This window comes from Candoia aspera, chromosome 2, assembly GCF_035149785.1.
Source record: "Candoia aspera isolate rCanAsp1 chromosome 2, rCanAsp1.hap2, whole genome shotgun sequence".
Lineage (NCBI taxonomy): Eukaryota > Metazoa > Chordata > Lepidosauria > Squamata > Boidae > Candoia > Candoia aspera.
The window spans coordinates 77639571-77654280 of record NC_086154.1 but is presented as its reverse complement, the minus strand read 5'-3'; the positions used below and the strand labels follow the sequence as shown (position 1 = coordinate 77654280).

Genomic DNA, 14710 nt, shown 5'->3' with positions numbered 1-14710 from the left:
ACAATGCCACAATGTTGCTTTGGTCATTCTAATGAGAGCAGCATGAGCATGTGGACACTGCTGAGCCTGCCCATCATAGGTAACCCTTCTCTGAGTCTGTATTTCTGACAGTATATTTCATAGTATAGTTGGGATCCTTTCATCACTGCAAGGTAAATTAAGTCATCATTTTTGTTGCATTTGCCAGTTACATATTTGTCCATCCTTCCAGCCAGCCAGTCAACCATTCTCAGTACTGACTAAACTGTATGATTCTAAAAAAGTCACATCATCTTCAAGACTGTTCATACAACATATATAATCCTCCTTATCTTCTTTTGTGAGATAAGTAAAGTATTGGAAAGTGCCAAAAAAGATTAAGAAATAATAAGTAGAAGAAATTAAAGGCAGGTGTTAAGGGAAAAGGAAGTCCAATGCTAGTTTATACCAACATAATTCAGTATACCTTTCCATATCCTTCTATCTTTGCACATCATCCTTGGTCCAATTCTTACACTGCCTTCTTTCTTAATATTCTCAGCTTAAAACTGTTACTGTTCTTTCTGTGAAAGACAAATATTATTTTTTTTAAAAATAACTGCCAAGCTGCCAGTTTCTAAGGAAAAGTGGCAATCTGCAGCAGTATTTTCATTTTCACGAATGCCTCGATGCCCACAAGCCCCCACAGAAATTCTAGAAAATAGAAATTACGGATGCTTTTTTTTTTGGTACTGAGAAAAATGAAAGGAGCTAGAAAGAGCAGCAAGAGGATTCTTCCTTAGTTTTCCTTCTAGTAAACGAATGTCTCCCCATAGTAGCCATTTTGTGACAGACAATCTACAACATACTCTCAAAAATTCTAGCTGTAGGTACTGGTCCAAAAATGTCAGGGACATCTGCTTTCTAGTTAACTGGGAAGGACAAAGGGACAGAAGGCTTCCTTGACTGCTACTTCCCATCAGAAGCCATAGGTTTAAATGTACACTACTCAGTGTTGACATTGCCTACCTTGGGCCAAAGGATTTGATTCTCCAAACCAAAAGGGGAGAAGATTTTCTGATACATTTCGTGCCCAACCCCATTTGGTCCAACTTACCTGCCTCTGCTCTAGGCTCATGGCAGAACTTGATTTGGCAGCCTGGAAAAAGCACTGCAGATTTTCTGGATAACCATTTAACATTTTTGGCCTTATTTTCTTGTACAGGGTTTGGGGGATTAGGGAAAGTAGATTCTTTAAACCTAAAAGAAGCTAAACACATTTGACTTTCCTTGGATTTGGGGTGTGTGTTTGAATCACCCCCCATCCCCCATACTCCCCATTTCATACCAGTGCATTCCTGTCCTTTAATGCTGATTTTCAGTAGCCCAGTCTAGGGGAAGAGAGCCTTCAGGAACCAGGAAAACTGAACTGCAGGGCTATGTGTGGATGGTAGACTGTGGATTTCCCATCCTAATTCACATATGCAAACTGAAAATACACCAGACATTTGGTTCATAGATACCCTTGAGAGATCTGTTAAAATGGAGCAACTTTATTTTGTGTCTTTATAATTATTAACTTGTTGTCTTTGGTTGCTTTATTAATCCCCCAAATGATTTCTTTTGCACTTCATATGCCACCAGTGAGAAAAGACTTCATACCAAACTTTGAATTCTCACCTGCTTCTACCTTTATAATCCCTAACCACTATACAAATCAATCTTAATGGGTCATTAGAGTGACTGAGATCTATAATTATAGTATTACCTTTCATGTGCTCACAGGTACTAAGGGAGGCATTCAGAGAAAGTCGGGAGTAAATCAAGTTTACAGCAGATTACGAGTCAAGAAGATCCCTCACAGAGATGGTCTTGCTAATTGTTGAAATTCAAGCATTGTTCAAGGTTTAATACCAGCAATAAAGATGCTTTAGTTCTTCAACAAATAGCCTAGTTGGCAGCAGGGAAACTGCAAGCGATAGGAAGTATTGAATTTGGTGGATAATAATGGGATCTAGTTGTAGGCTGGGGTCTGTCACAGATGTTCCTTTATACTGCAGTGCAGTATATGAACTATTCAATGTGTGCGGTGCTGCAGCATTGTAAATCTCACTTTCAATTACCTGTGAAAATGTTGATTTTGCATCTGATTTTCACCAGATAGAAATAGCAATTATTAAGGGTGTGATCATATATCATTTCCCAGGAAAAATCCCAATACGACTAAGGGCTGCAAAGGATTATGCTGTCAGTTATTCTCTTGTTGAAATTTCTCATTATTAAAATCCAAGATTGAATATCCAGATGAACGAAGTCAGACAGCAAGCTTTAGCTGCAGAAAAGCTGACCTCAGGTTTTACTTTTTTAATATTAAAGTAATGACTGCAGCTAAATGCATTATTTTATTCTAATAATAAAACAGCCAATGTTTAGTGGTGAAAGGGCTAGTCTAGGACTGGGGACAATTCTAGTCCATCCTCAGCCACAGAGGCTCACTGGGTGACTGGGCCAGTCACTCCCTCTCAGCCCAATCAACTTTGTTTGTTCTTGTGAGGAAATATAGGAGGAGAGAGTACTGTGTACCTTTATTTATTATTTTATTTAGATTTTTACAGCTGCCCCTCTCGCCAGGCCACTCTGAGTGGCAAACAAAAGCATACTCTGAAACCATTAAAACATACAATTCACCACATATCATTCAAAAAAGAAAGGGCAGTTGAGAGTTTAAAAAAAGTAATATAATATCAACCCAACCAACCCTCATGCCTGGGCAAACCTCCAGATCTTCAGTGCTTTCTGGAAGGCCAGCAGGGTTGGGGCCAATCTGATCTCAGGTGATAAGATGTTCCGGAGGGCAGGTGCTATAGCAGAAAAGGCACACTTCCTGGGCCCTGTAAGATTGCGTTCTTTAATTGATGGGACCTGGATGCCCCTTCTGCCAGATCTAATAAGGCAGATAGAAACCACTGGAGAGAGGCAGTCCTTCAGCTATCCTGACCCAAGCTAAGAAGGGCTTTATAGATAACAACCAGTATCTTGAATTGCACCCAGAGGCCTACTGGGAGCTAGTAGATCTCACATAGCAAAGGTTTAACATGGTCATATCAAGAAATGCCCATAATTGCCTTCACCACTGCATTATGGACAATTGTAGCTTCCAAATGCTCTTCAAGGGCAGCCCCATATAGAACACATTGCAGTGGTCCATTCAGGAGGGTACCAAAGCAAGAACATTCCTCAATGAAAGGCAGAATATAAATCAAATAAATAGATATTCCAAGACCTCTGCTTTTAAGGAAAGCTTACTTCTTAGCCACTGAACAAGAACTACACAATCTTGGGTGGATCGTTGCGTGGCTGTTTTTTAGAATCCTAGATTTGGGAGGGGCCCTTAGACTATTGACTGAGACTCCACATTCAGGGCAAATTAAAGCATCCCTGACAGTACCTGGCTGTCTGACATCCAGTTGAACATACCCAATGAAGAAGACCCCACCGTTGGGTCATAGGTCTACTGTCAAACTTAAAATTTGTGTTTAGGCTTCCCAGCCACCAAAGAGGGGGAAGGTTGTTATTTTTCTCCCCATTTCCTGCCCATTTTTTCCCCTCCAGAGCATTTTATCTTCTTTAAAATCACACTGGCATGATAGGGGTTTGGGTTAGCACAGAGAGGTTTGAAGGGACATCTCTCTGCCCTGTTTCTGATCCTTTCCTCACTTTTGATGTGACCTTGGGAGGGTTGTGGGTATGGACATTAGAATTAGCACATTTTGCAAAGCCTTTATTAGCCGACGGTGCCTACATACCCCCAAATTACTTGGTTATTGGAGTAGTGGACTGAAAGTAAGGCTTTCAGACTTAGCAATTATCAGGATCTCTCTCTAGCTGAAAAGTTTAATAGTAGTGTTTTGACTCTAGTTGTAAATTTTCTAAATTGTATGGATCACAGCCTTTTCTTTTCTGAATAAGAGAGATGGAATGATAGTTGATCATGTCAGTTTTTGGTGTGGACGGAGATGCTCATGTCAATTTTTGTGTGTGGTAGGGGGAGAAGGTTACAGATTTGGGGTCCTCATTGTTTTGAGCCAGAGCATGATGGTTGAATACCATGCTCTTAGGCAATACCATACCATACGTCTTAGGCAAAGCTATCTCGGCATGCTTCCTTTCAGCGTTCCATTATGTCCTCAGTGTTGCTGCCAGCTGCATGCTTAGAAAGCTATCGCGCTGTGCACTCCTCTTGAAACAGGATGTGAGTACGGCTTTGGGATGGGTTTCCTGGTGCGTCTCCTGAGGGCTTAAGGAAAAGAAAACCAGTGTTCTATCCAAGACACGTGCACCTACAGCAGGATTGGAGAGACCTCTTGCTGGAGTCCCAAATAGAGGATTTATCCTCCACTATAGAAATGGAAAAGGCTGGACTGATTCACTTCTAGGAACCCTCCTGCATAATGGGAGCTGCAAATCCTGTCTTGCACACCCTGTGCCGGCTATTAGAAAGAGAGTAGAACAATTCCAGTGGAGAAAACATGGAAGAGGTAAAGTGAAGATAATTTTCAAGTCTGTAAGTTTATTTCTCCAGGTTTCAGAATAGGAGTTAATCCATCCTTATATCTTTTCCCAAAGACTAGCCATTCTTTTCTTGTCTGCTCTGCTTCAGATCACAACCTGACAGTCTTTTCATCCACAGTGTGACATACATACAAAGGCAAAGCAACTGAGCTTCTGCTCAGTGGGTGAACAATATCCCAACCAAAACCAATCATTCACAGCAGAAAGTATGTGCTGAGCAAGTGTGTTAACAATGCTCACTGACACTGTTTTTCTTGGCTTTATTTATTTATTGAGCTTATCTGCCGCTGCAGTCCAGTAGGATTCTAACTGGCTGACATTCCTTTCCTACAGTAAGAGCATTAAAATACAACAGACATGCAGACCCTAAACCCCCCCCCCCACAATAAGTAGTAATACCAAAAGTATATTCAGAGACAAATGAAGGCCACCCAGAATGAAGACATCTAAACACAACCCAGGGTGGGGCTTCTAATACACATTAGATCCCCTCCCAAGCTTTTTTTTTTAAACGAAGGGTTGACAGCACTCCTAAAACACAACAGGACAGGGTGAAATGGGGTGGGGGGAGCTAGCCTGATCTCAAGTGGCAAACTATCCCAAAGAAGAGAGTGTGTGTCTGTGCAACAGAGAAGGCTCACTTCCTTGGGGCTTGTGTATGATAATTCTTATGGGAGGGACCTTCCCATACTTTTTAATAAGGAAAGTAGTCCCAAATGCAGTAAATACATATGGATGGTCAAAACAGCACTTTCTTACACTCTCTTCTGAAATACAAATTTTTTACATAATCTTTGCCCATCGATTGATTTGTTATAGTCCCCTTCTCTGGGTAATCCAATGTACATGATGCACATTACATACATCAGAAAACAGAAATGCCAGCAGTTGTATCCAGCCAAAGATTAGATCTGCTTCACATGGCAACCTGATTCCAAGAGGTTTGGAACTTTCTAAAATGAACTTTCTAAAATGTCCATGTTGAAATACAGAAGAGATTATTTCCTTGAAAATAAGGTCTCAATCCTGGCTACAATACCTATATTGAATTTAAGAGTTCAGTGCCAAGTACCTGTTAATTTTTTACGTCACTCATCTTCCTTTCAGCTTGATCCACAGATTAGTTTAATTTTAATTATTAATTATATCAAAATTAATACTTTAATTTTAGATTAATCCAATTTTGAGTTGCTTCTAATTATTGACATCACTAGGGCAAGCTAATTTAAGTTTTGACTCAGGATTTAATTATCTTCCAGGAGCTCCTTATTTTTTATAACTTATACTACTATGTCCACATCAAAATGCATTGTCAGGTCTCTTCAGCATTTGGGGCCCATTTGGGGCCCTCCTATTCAGTCTGTTAATTGGTCTCTGGACTTCTACTCCAAAGATCTGCTCTGGAGATGCCATTGCTTGATGCTCATGAATTCACCTGTTCCTACAGTTGGGTATATGTTCCTGCTCTGCCAGTTGACATACATGAAGGAATCAAAGGACAGGAAAAACATATTTCTGCCCTGAGGAAATATGGCAGAAGCTAAATTTAGACAAAAAGACGGTAGAAAAGGAAACAAGGGAAAGGGCCTAAAGAGTGAGACAAGGCTAATAAAATATCACAGTGAATGATCCCCCTCCCCCAAGCTTATATAAACCAGAAAGAACAAGTTTGGCTTAAGAAGACTTAGATTTATATTCCAGGTGATTCATAAATGTGGGTGGTTGGAATTCTCAAGTTAAAGTTCCCTAAAGGGCTGTAGTAAGGTTTTGATGCTTTTGATGCACATTACAAAATTATACATCAGCTGTTAAAATATAAGAATGTATGCACTAAAACTAGAACTTTCTTTTAACACTTTTATCAATAATAATAACACTCATAATAATAAAAAAAGAAGAAACGAGAGTTTGAGAGTCATGTGAAATGGAAAGATATTTGGGGACGTTTGCTGTTTAACTATTCAAACTGGAGCCCTTTTAAAAAAAATGTAGAAAGGATTAAAAGCTTGACATCTTTAAGAAAGCTTTAGTGTCGCTTCCAAAAGGGCAAAAATATAAAGCCTTCAAACCCCAATGCTCTAGGCATCCACCTGTCACTTTCCTCTTTCTACATAATTGTCAGTTTTTATTGATCCTTTTAATCCCTTTTTCTTTGAAAATCTGTTGCCAGCTGATGTTTCCTTGCACCAAAGAACTCTCTCTTTCTCTTTTTAAAGTGTGCATCCCCACAGGTAGTCTCATGCTGAGAGCTAAACTATGGCTAACACTTTTAATTTGCTTTATTGGGAGCATTAATGGCTTCTACTTGGGTTTAAAGTTTAGGTGATGCAGGAGAATTCTATGAAGTTAAAGCTGATTCACAGGTAATTGCTTTTAAATTTATATCATGCCTTTAGGCCACTGTGCAATTTCCCAGTTCATTAATAGAATGTATCTCCTCTTTTTCCAAACACAAACACATTTTAAGAAATTAGAACCCTGCGGGAGGGAGGAGAGAAAAAATAATAAAAAGGACACAGAAGTTACAAATGTTAAAGATGTTTATTTACATCCAACTTTTTTTTTAAAAAGTACAGCATCTGATTTTAAGATGTGTATCATAAGAATAAAGCTCTTTATTTACAAAAATACAATTTTCATATGAATGAAAGGTTTTGAATAAATTAAACTAGCATTGGAGCCAGTCAGTGAAAGCCCCATGTCTGGCCCTACTCAAGAACAAGACAGCAGTGGAAGTCAAGAGCCATAATACATGATCCTAGTTTCTAGTCTGCCCTCCTTTGGGACTGATCACGTCAGGGTTCAGAGCTCTGCCTGGGAGAAGCAAAGCTGCATCCTGAGCTTTAGGAGTCTATTGGGCATTTGGCACGCTAAGTCCCTAGCAGGAGGCCCTTGCACCCAGCTGAATCCGCCTTCTCTAAGCCCTTTCATTGCATTGTCAGGGCGTTCAAACCAAATTTTCATGCTCATTTTTCTTCATTAGAGTCCTACAAATTGTAAAATTGACTTTTCACCTTGTCTGTAGCAGCAAATCTGTCCTTTTTTCCCTCCTTTTCTAAATCATATTGATGCCCCAAGAACTCAGGACTGGAAAGGAAAGAAACAAAGTGGGATTTGTGAAATGTAGAAAAGTGCAAAAGGGTAGAGTGGTAGAAGAAAATCCTTAAAAAGCGAGGGAAGCAAAATAAAGCTATTCTGGGCTAAATCCTACTTCCATAGCAGCCAGTGGAGGTTTGTTCAAAAGACTAGGTTACAGGCCAGCCTAAACACTCTTTATCACAGCCTCCCTATCTTGATGTACAATATATGCACACACTTCCAGTGTTGTTCAGCTTTGACTTTTGGGATGGGAAAATACAGGACTTTGATATTTGAGAAGTCAAGGCTGAGAATTCTCCAGCCTGCTTTTTGTATCTAGAGAAAACCCAGCCAGGCCAAGCCTCCAGGATAAGTGCTGGCTGTCTGGGAGCTTTTGCTTGCATGAGGTTAATACCCTTGGTTGCAGTTGCCTTCAGCCTTCTAATGGTACTGCACAAAACAAGACGTATTCTGCAGAAGATCTTTGGGGAGGCTGTGGAAGGAGAAGAGACTGTCACCGGGCCCATAACAATAGTCTTCAGAGGTGGCTGGGCTGCTGGGGCTCGATGTGCAGGCAGAGATGGAGGAGGTGGCTGGAGATGCTGTGGAAATCCAGGATCCAGCATCACTGCCCGGGCTGGGTGGATCAGTGGAGCCCAAGAAACTGGGCAGCACCATCTCTTTGGGAGCTTTCTGAAGGCACTGATCAGCGAGCCTCAGGGTTTCCGAAAGGGCCCAGATGTAGTTGTAGGCAAAGCGCAGGGTCTCAATCTTAGTCAACTTGGTGTCATCAGGAAAGGTGGGCAGGACGCTCCGGAGCTCATCCAAGGCTGCGTTGAGATTGTGCATACGGTTCCGCTCCCTGTCGTTTGCTTTGACCCGCCTGGTCTTTTTGATGGTGTGAAGGACAGCTTCGTTCTTGACCTTGGTGCGGCCCCTACGCCTCTTCCGTTCTTTTTCTTCCTCGCACCTTGGGGAGCCATGCTCTGGGGAGGTGACATGTTTGGGGAAGGCCAGGGAAGGGATTTGTAGGCCACTGAGGCTCCCTTCATCATCAGTGATACAAAAGGAGACGTCACTGCTGTTGTCAAGGTCAGAGTAGCTGGTCTCTAAAGCAGAGGACATCCTGTGAGAAGAGGAAGAAAAAGAGGGAGTGAGTGGCTGCAAGTTTCTAATGCTTAGAAAATGTGGTGGTACAGCCTCCATCACCTACAGCCAGCAGGGACATGCAGATTTGGAAGGATGACTTCAGTTGAAGATGAAAATGGGAGGGAACTGAAAAATGAGGAAGAATGAAAAGGGGGAAATATTTTTAAACAGAAAGAAAGATGAGTAGTTTTTTTTTTAATTCTATGACAAGCAAATTGGGGAATAGTTGATAAAGCATTCAAAAAATGAAGTCCAGAAATTAAACTCATAGTTTTGCATTGGGGTCGTCTGCTCAAGAGTGATTCGAAGTCCAAGTGTATCTTTTTTGTAAGGCAACCGAACTGCAGCCTCTCCCATCTAAGCGATCTAATCTAAGGAGCCAGCCAGCAATCGCTCCCTTCCTGCGTATCTGGTTCATACTCACTTCAAGCGCGCTCAAGGCGGCAGTCCACGCATACGACGCCCGCCCGCCCAGGTTCCAAGCGTAGCTTGGAGACCAAGAAACCTGGACTTCTGCAAGCGAGAGGAGAGGACACGCGACAGCCCTTGTCTGTGGAGGGATCTCTGCCGCTATCAAGTCGTGCGAGCAGCGAGTTTGGCACACGACTGGCCTCAGATATCTTATATACCCTGTAAAACAATAGATCTCTTCCCTCCCCGCGCCCCCGCCCGCCCGCCCGCTCCGCCGCCCTCTCTTCCCTTCTCCGCTCCTCTCCTCTCTCTCCCTCCTTTGCGCGTTCCCCCCAGCGAGCTCCGGCGGAATGAATGAATCAAGGCATCAGGTCTGCCCCGTGCTGCACTTTCCTTCGTTTGCATAATTTATGTGCCGAGGATTCCGTTCTCTCCCGGGAGTGTGCCTATAATTACGGGGACCCAATGGCGAGCGAGCACGGCCGGCGAGCCACGTGAGCTATCACTGGGCTAAGCCTCCTTCTTTGAGCTTCATTAGTCTATTAAAAGGGGAGGGGGAGGGAGGAACAAAGTGATTAGCCTTCGAGCCGGAGGCACAGGCCCCCAAAGGAGCCCTGGCGAGCCGTTCCTCCCCCCCCCGCTCGGAAGAGCATTACCGGCCGTTCAGCCTTACGCCAAACGGGAATTGGGGGCTGAGGGCGCCTGCTTGGCTTCTGCGTTTCTCTCTTTTGGTCTTTTATTATTATTATTATTTTTTTTGGAGGGTTCTTTTCTGAGCCTCAGTGAATGAAGCACGGCGTGATCAGGCTGAAGGCATCAGGAAATACAAAGCGGCGTAGCCGGCCAGGGGAACTCGGCGCTGCCCTTTGAATAGAATGAGGAATAAATAATCGTGATCATAATAGTGTCAAAGGGTGCATCAAGTTCCTGTCATTCTCTTCTACCTGCCGCGTTAGACGCAGCGTAGGAGAGTGAATTGGGGGGATTTCTAATTAGCGGTTCCGAAACGCGGCGCGTCTTAACCTCATTTGGTGAGAAATTTCCCTTGACTTGCCTTTAGAAAACTTTGGAGGGTAGCCGTGAGGGCTCTTCGTTTTGCACCAAAAAGAAGAAAATTACATAGCTATGGCTTATTTTTGGTTGAGGCTATGGCTCTTTTTACATCATTCCATTTTTCTCTTTGATGTTGCAGCTCCAAAAGTCCAGAACAAATAAAACAAACAAACATACTTTTCTATCCGTGCTCCTTGCCTTGGGAGAAAAAGTAATAATGACGTGGATTTATCCTCTTTTCGGATTCCACCTACTCTCTTCACTTCATTGTCTGCACATATGGTCCGGAGGTGTGTTTTTGCATTATCCAGTAAAAGATGCTTGGAATTAAAATATGGTGAAGCATTGGTTTTAAGATTTAAATCAATTCAGAGATTAAAGTGTTTTCTCCAAGTCAGTTTGGGGTAGTAATCATTTCACATATGCCAAGTTCTAAATGTATTTGGAAAGCAGGCAATATAACTTCGTTGGATTAAATGTAGGCAACAGTACAATTATTTTATTTTTATGAAAGTATTTCTTTTGCATGGTGTCATGTCCCGCTATTAGTAAGTTAGGGAGTAAAGGAAACGGCACACTTGACTCCCAGGGACTCAGTCGACATTTATTTTATTATTTATTTAGTTGTTGGATTTCTATATCACCACAATCTTGCAGCTTTCAGTGGTTTACAGTGATATGCAGTCATACAATACAATTAACAACCAACACAGAGTGTAACTATAAAAATAACCAAAATAGAAAACAAGTAGAAGATGGCGCAGTAGAAAAGCATCACTAAAATGCTCTTAGGAAAAGCTCAATCTTTAACAGCCCTCTTAAAGTCATCAAAGAGTCCTGTGGGGTTTTGTTTTGTTTTGTTTTATTTGACAACGGTACAGGACAGATTTGCTATTGCCTTCCGAATTTTTTCAGCTTCCTAGATTGGCTTACAGCCCTGGGATTTCCTTCAGGTGTCCCATCCAAGTACTAATCAGGTTTGTTCTTTTTAGTTTTTTTGAGGTCAGATGGGGCCAGCTAGGTGGTTGAGTTGTGGAACAATCAAAAAGAAATGATGAAGGATATCAAAGTTAATACAGTTACACAGATGTAGAATACACCTCTGAGTGATGTGTTCAGTTAGAAGCCCTGTACACAGGGACTTGGGTATAAATTCTAGCAAGCTGACTCTTCCTTAACTAAACTCTTCGCTCTGCAATGCTGCATCCTAAAAATAAAAGCCCTACTGTATTCAATTAGATTTATCCCCAAGGAACTAGATGGCAGTGCTAAGCCAACCTGGGTATAGGCTTGTCTGGGAAAGTAAAACAAAATCCAAAACAAGCATTTATTTTGGAAGAAGGCAGAGGCAAACCCCTTCCATACTGTTGTCAGGATGCAACATGGACATGTTCATGGAATCCAGAGAAGTTGAGCTTGACTCAAAGGAGATTTTACCTTTACCTTAGGTCTGCAGAAGACTGGTGTTAACATCCAATCCTATTTGTTTATTCAATAGTAAATCCTCCTAAATGTAATACTCTTAAATATGTGCACAAATTGGGGTCAATTACCAATGTTATATTCTTCCAGAATACTACATTGGTAATGTGGGCTTTTTTCTGGTGTTCTCTATTACATTTCCTCTTTCTTCCTGCCTCCATTGTCCATACTCTCTGTCAACAAGTAGCATCCCATAGCCCTTTCAGCACAATTTGTCCTTCTTTATTTCTCTTCTTTTTCTTTTCATGTGAAGATCCTGGTGGAACCATCAGTGAAGAAATAAAATATGAAAATGTTTTAAATACTTTTGATGGCCAATTATGGTTTTATCATTCTTCCAATTTGTAATGACGGTTTTGTCTTATGAATAAATAATGTAAATAATAATGTAATAATAGTAATGTACAACCTTTTGTGTTTTTCCTTAATATGTTGGACATGGACCAAAGAAATCCATACTCAGGTTTTCATTCGACCATGGGACTGGCTGGAGGTTTCAGGCTTACCCATCTCAGCCCAAACTGCCTTGCAAGATTATTGTGGAGATAAATTTAGGAGAGGTCTTCCTTTGTGCCAGCTTGAGCTGCCTCAACTCAAGAGAGTTGTGAGAGAAACATAATCAGTCAATCTTTTATGAGGAGACCACCATTTTAATTTTATAGCTGGAGGAATCCCATAATGTTGCCATAGTTTTTGGACTGCCATGTACAGCTTTATGTCCACTTATCCCTCCCTGTTAGAAATGGGAACCGTCGTATTTTTATTACATTTGAAGTAAAAAGCAACATTAATCCTTTCATAGCTTTTCACACTGTGGGCCAACTGATTCAAAATGATTCCAAGGAGCACATATTTTTCCTAATCAGCTTGTACCTGTTTTGGATATTTTGGACATTTATTTAAATATATATTTGTTTTCATCTAGTCGGGTCTGAAATAGAAAAATGAAAAGCATGTACTTATTGACTGGTAATAAGCACACCATCCTCAGATATTTTTTTTGGCCAAAGCATCCCTTGTCTGCAATTTGTTTGGAGCATCTATTTAGTGAATCCTTATGAATTGTCCATGCACTGAAAGAATGACGATGGATTCATTAGCAAACATAAAGAAGTGCTAAATTTCTTGGATAATTTATTCCAATGAATAATTCAGTTGGGCTCAATAGCAGGCAATCTACTAATTTTGTGAATAAATTGTTTAGCCAGCAAAGATCATACTACTTAGGCTTTTTGAACTTCCTTTAATAGAAATCAATTGCAGAAAATTCATTGACTTTTCAAAGATCAAGACTAAACATTTGACTAAAAATATGTTAAAGAGGATGGCTTCATGGCTCGGATCTTTGTTTCTCTGAACAAAATTTTGAAGGAGTCATTTCCATTATAACAAAACAATTTTTATTTATTTGTCAGTTTTGATAAGTAGGTATTGGTACAAATAATATACAGATAATAGTGGCTTAGATTGACTTATTTTTAAGTAAGCTTTGTTAAAAACTGAGCTTTAACTAGTTATTTTCATTTTTAAAAAATTTAAGTTCTGATGCCCAGGTATTTTGGTAACATTCTGATCCCTCAGAGAAAGATAATTGCCGAACTCTGGAAGCTTTTTTGTGTGAAGCAACTACAAGTAGTCCTTGTTTAGCAACTGCCTCATTTAGTGACCATTTGCAGTTACGACGGTGATGAAAAAGTAACTTTACAGCCAATCCTTGCATTTATGACCTTCATAGGTCTGTAAAGCAAAGGAAAGCTGAAGTAAGATCATAAGCACAGTTGGAGTTTCACTTAATGAATATGTGTGTATATATATATCTATATATCCATATCCATATCTATATCTGGCACATTCCCTGCTTTACAGTGCTCAGGATTGATATATTTGATGTAAAACTGTCCAGAACCTTCTCTCACAAACTGATGTAGGAATGTGCTGTTATGCGGCATAATGAATATTTAGTCAGAAGTAAGTTTTACTTTTTGGGGGGAAATTAACTTTTAATTTTTAACTATTACTCTTAAGAAGGGACTAGTAAGAAAAGTTGAAGTAAGTACTTTTTTAGATGCCTTCCATTTCTGTGATTCTGTTTTTTATTTTGTGTGAGGATTGGTGTTTAATTTTGGATGGGGAATATTTTCTTGATCTTATGCATTCATAATTTGTAATTAAGAGAAAAATGCACATACCTTCCTCCTTTTTTTCAGTCACCTGACCAGGCTCACATCTCAAACAACTCTGACAACCAGGCCTTTTCAACCCATGCATTTCTTGACTGTTCTGTATTCCCATTCCAACCTTCACAGATTTTGGAAGTGTTTCCAAAACATGCCCGTTAGTAACTTCATTGAGTTCTTCTATACATTATAGGGTGGAATTCATACCACAATAATTAAGGGCCAAACTAATTTGCTGAGATGGGTGGCTATAGAAATTGAATAAATAAATAAATAATTTGGGGAAGAATCTGGTTCTAAATCCAGGAACACCACCATATAATATAACTTGCAATTTGGAAGCAGCATCTAGTCATTAACTCTACCCTTCCCCCAATAAGGCATTATTATTGGCTACTTTAAAACTATTATCTGTCTGCTATGATAAGAAACAGACACAATCAGTCCAGAATGAATGTTCATTTTGAGATCTGGCCCATTTCTTACCTAGAGAGGGAATAATATCCAAAATTATAGAAGGAAAGAAAATCTTCAACCTTCCTAAACTGGTGAAATCTGAAGCAATGGTTTGTGAACAAGCCAAACTGACTTCTTCACATATAACATGGAGCCATAATGGCTGAGCTCACATATCATGCTAGGCCAAAAGCAAACAAACCACATTATAACTTACGGCAAAAAAAAAAAAAAAAAAATCCAAACTCTGATGCAGCCAACAATATCCACATTTATAAGGAAGGTTAAGGTAAACCTTCAAGTTTAACTTGACTCCAAATGATTTTATGGCCTAGTAATGTCCAGGTGGTTTTCTTGACAGCAATACAAAAATG

The 14710-nt window shown here is 40.4% G+C and overlaps 1 protein-coding gene across 1 annotated transcript; it reads right to left on the bottom strand.

The window, feature by feature from the left end:
• Window positions 1-8049: 8049 nt before the first annotated feature.
• Window positions 8050-8733, bottom strand: NEUROG1 (neurogenin 1). Its single transcript, XM_063296469.1, has one exon. The coding sequence runs from the start codon at window positions 8731-8733 to the stop codon at window positions 8050-8052; it is 684 nt and encodes a 227-aa protein (XP_063152539.1).
• Between the last annotated feature and the right edge of the window lie 5977 nt (window positions 8734-14710).

Excerpts from the sequence above, each read along its gene's own strand:
- NEUROG1 (XM_063296469.1), bottom strand. The coding sequence starts at position 8,733 with ATGTCCTCTGCTTTAGAGACCAGCTACTCTGACCTTGACAACAGCAGT.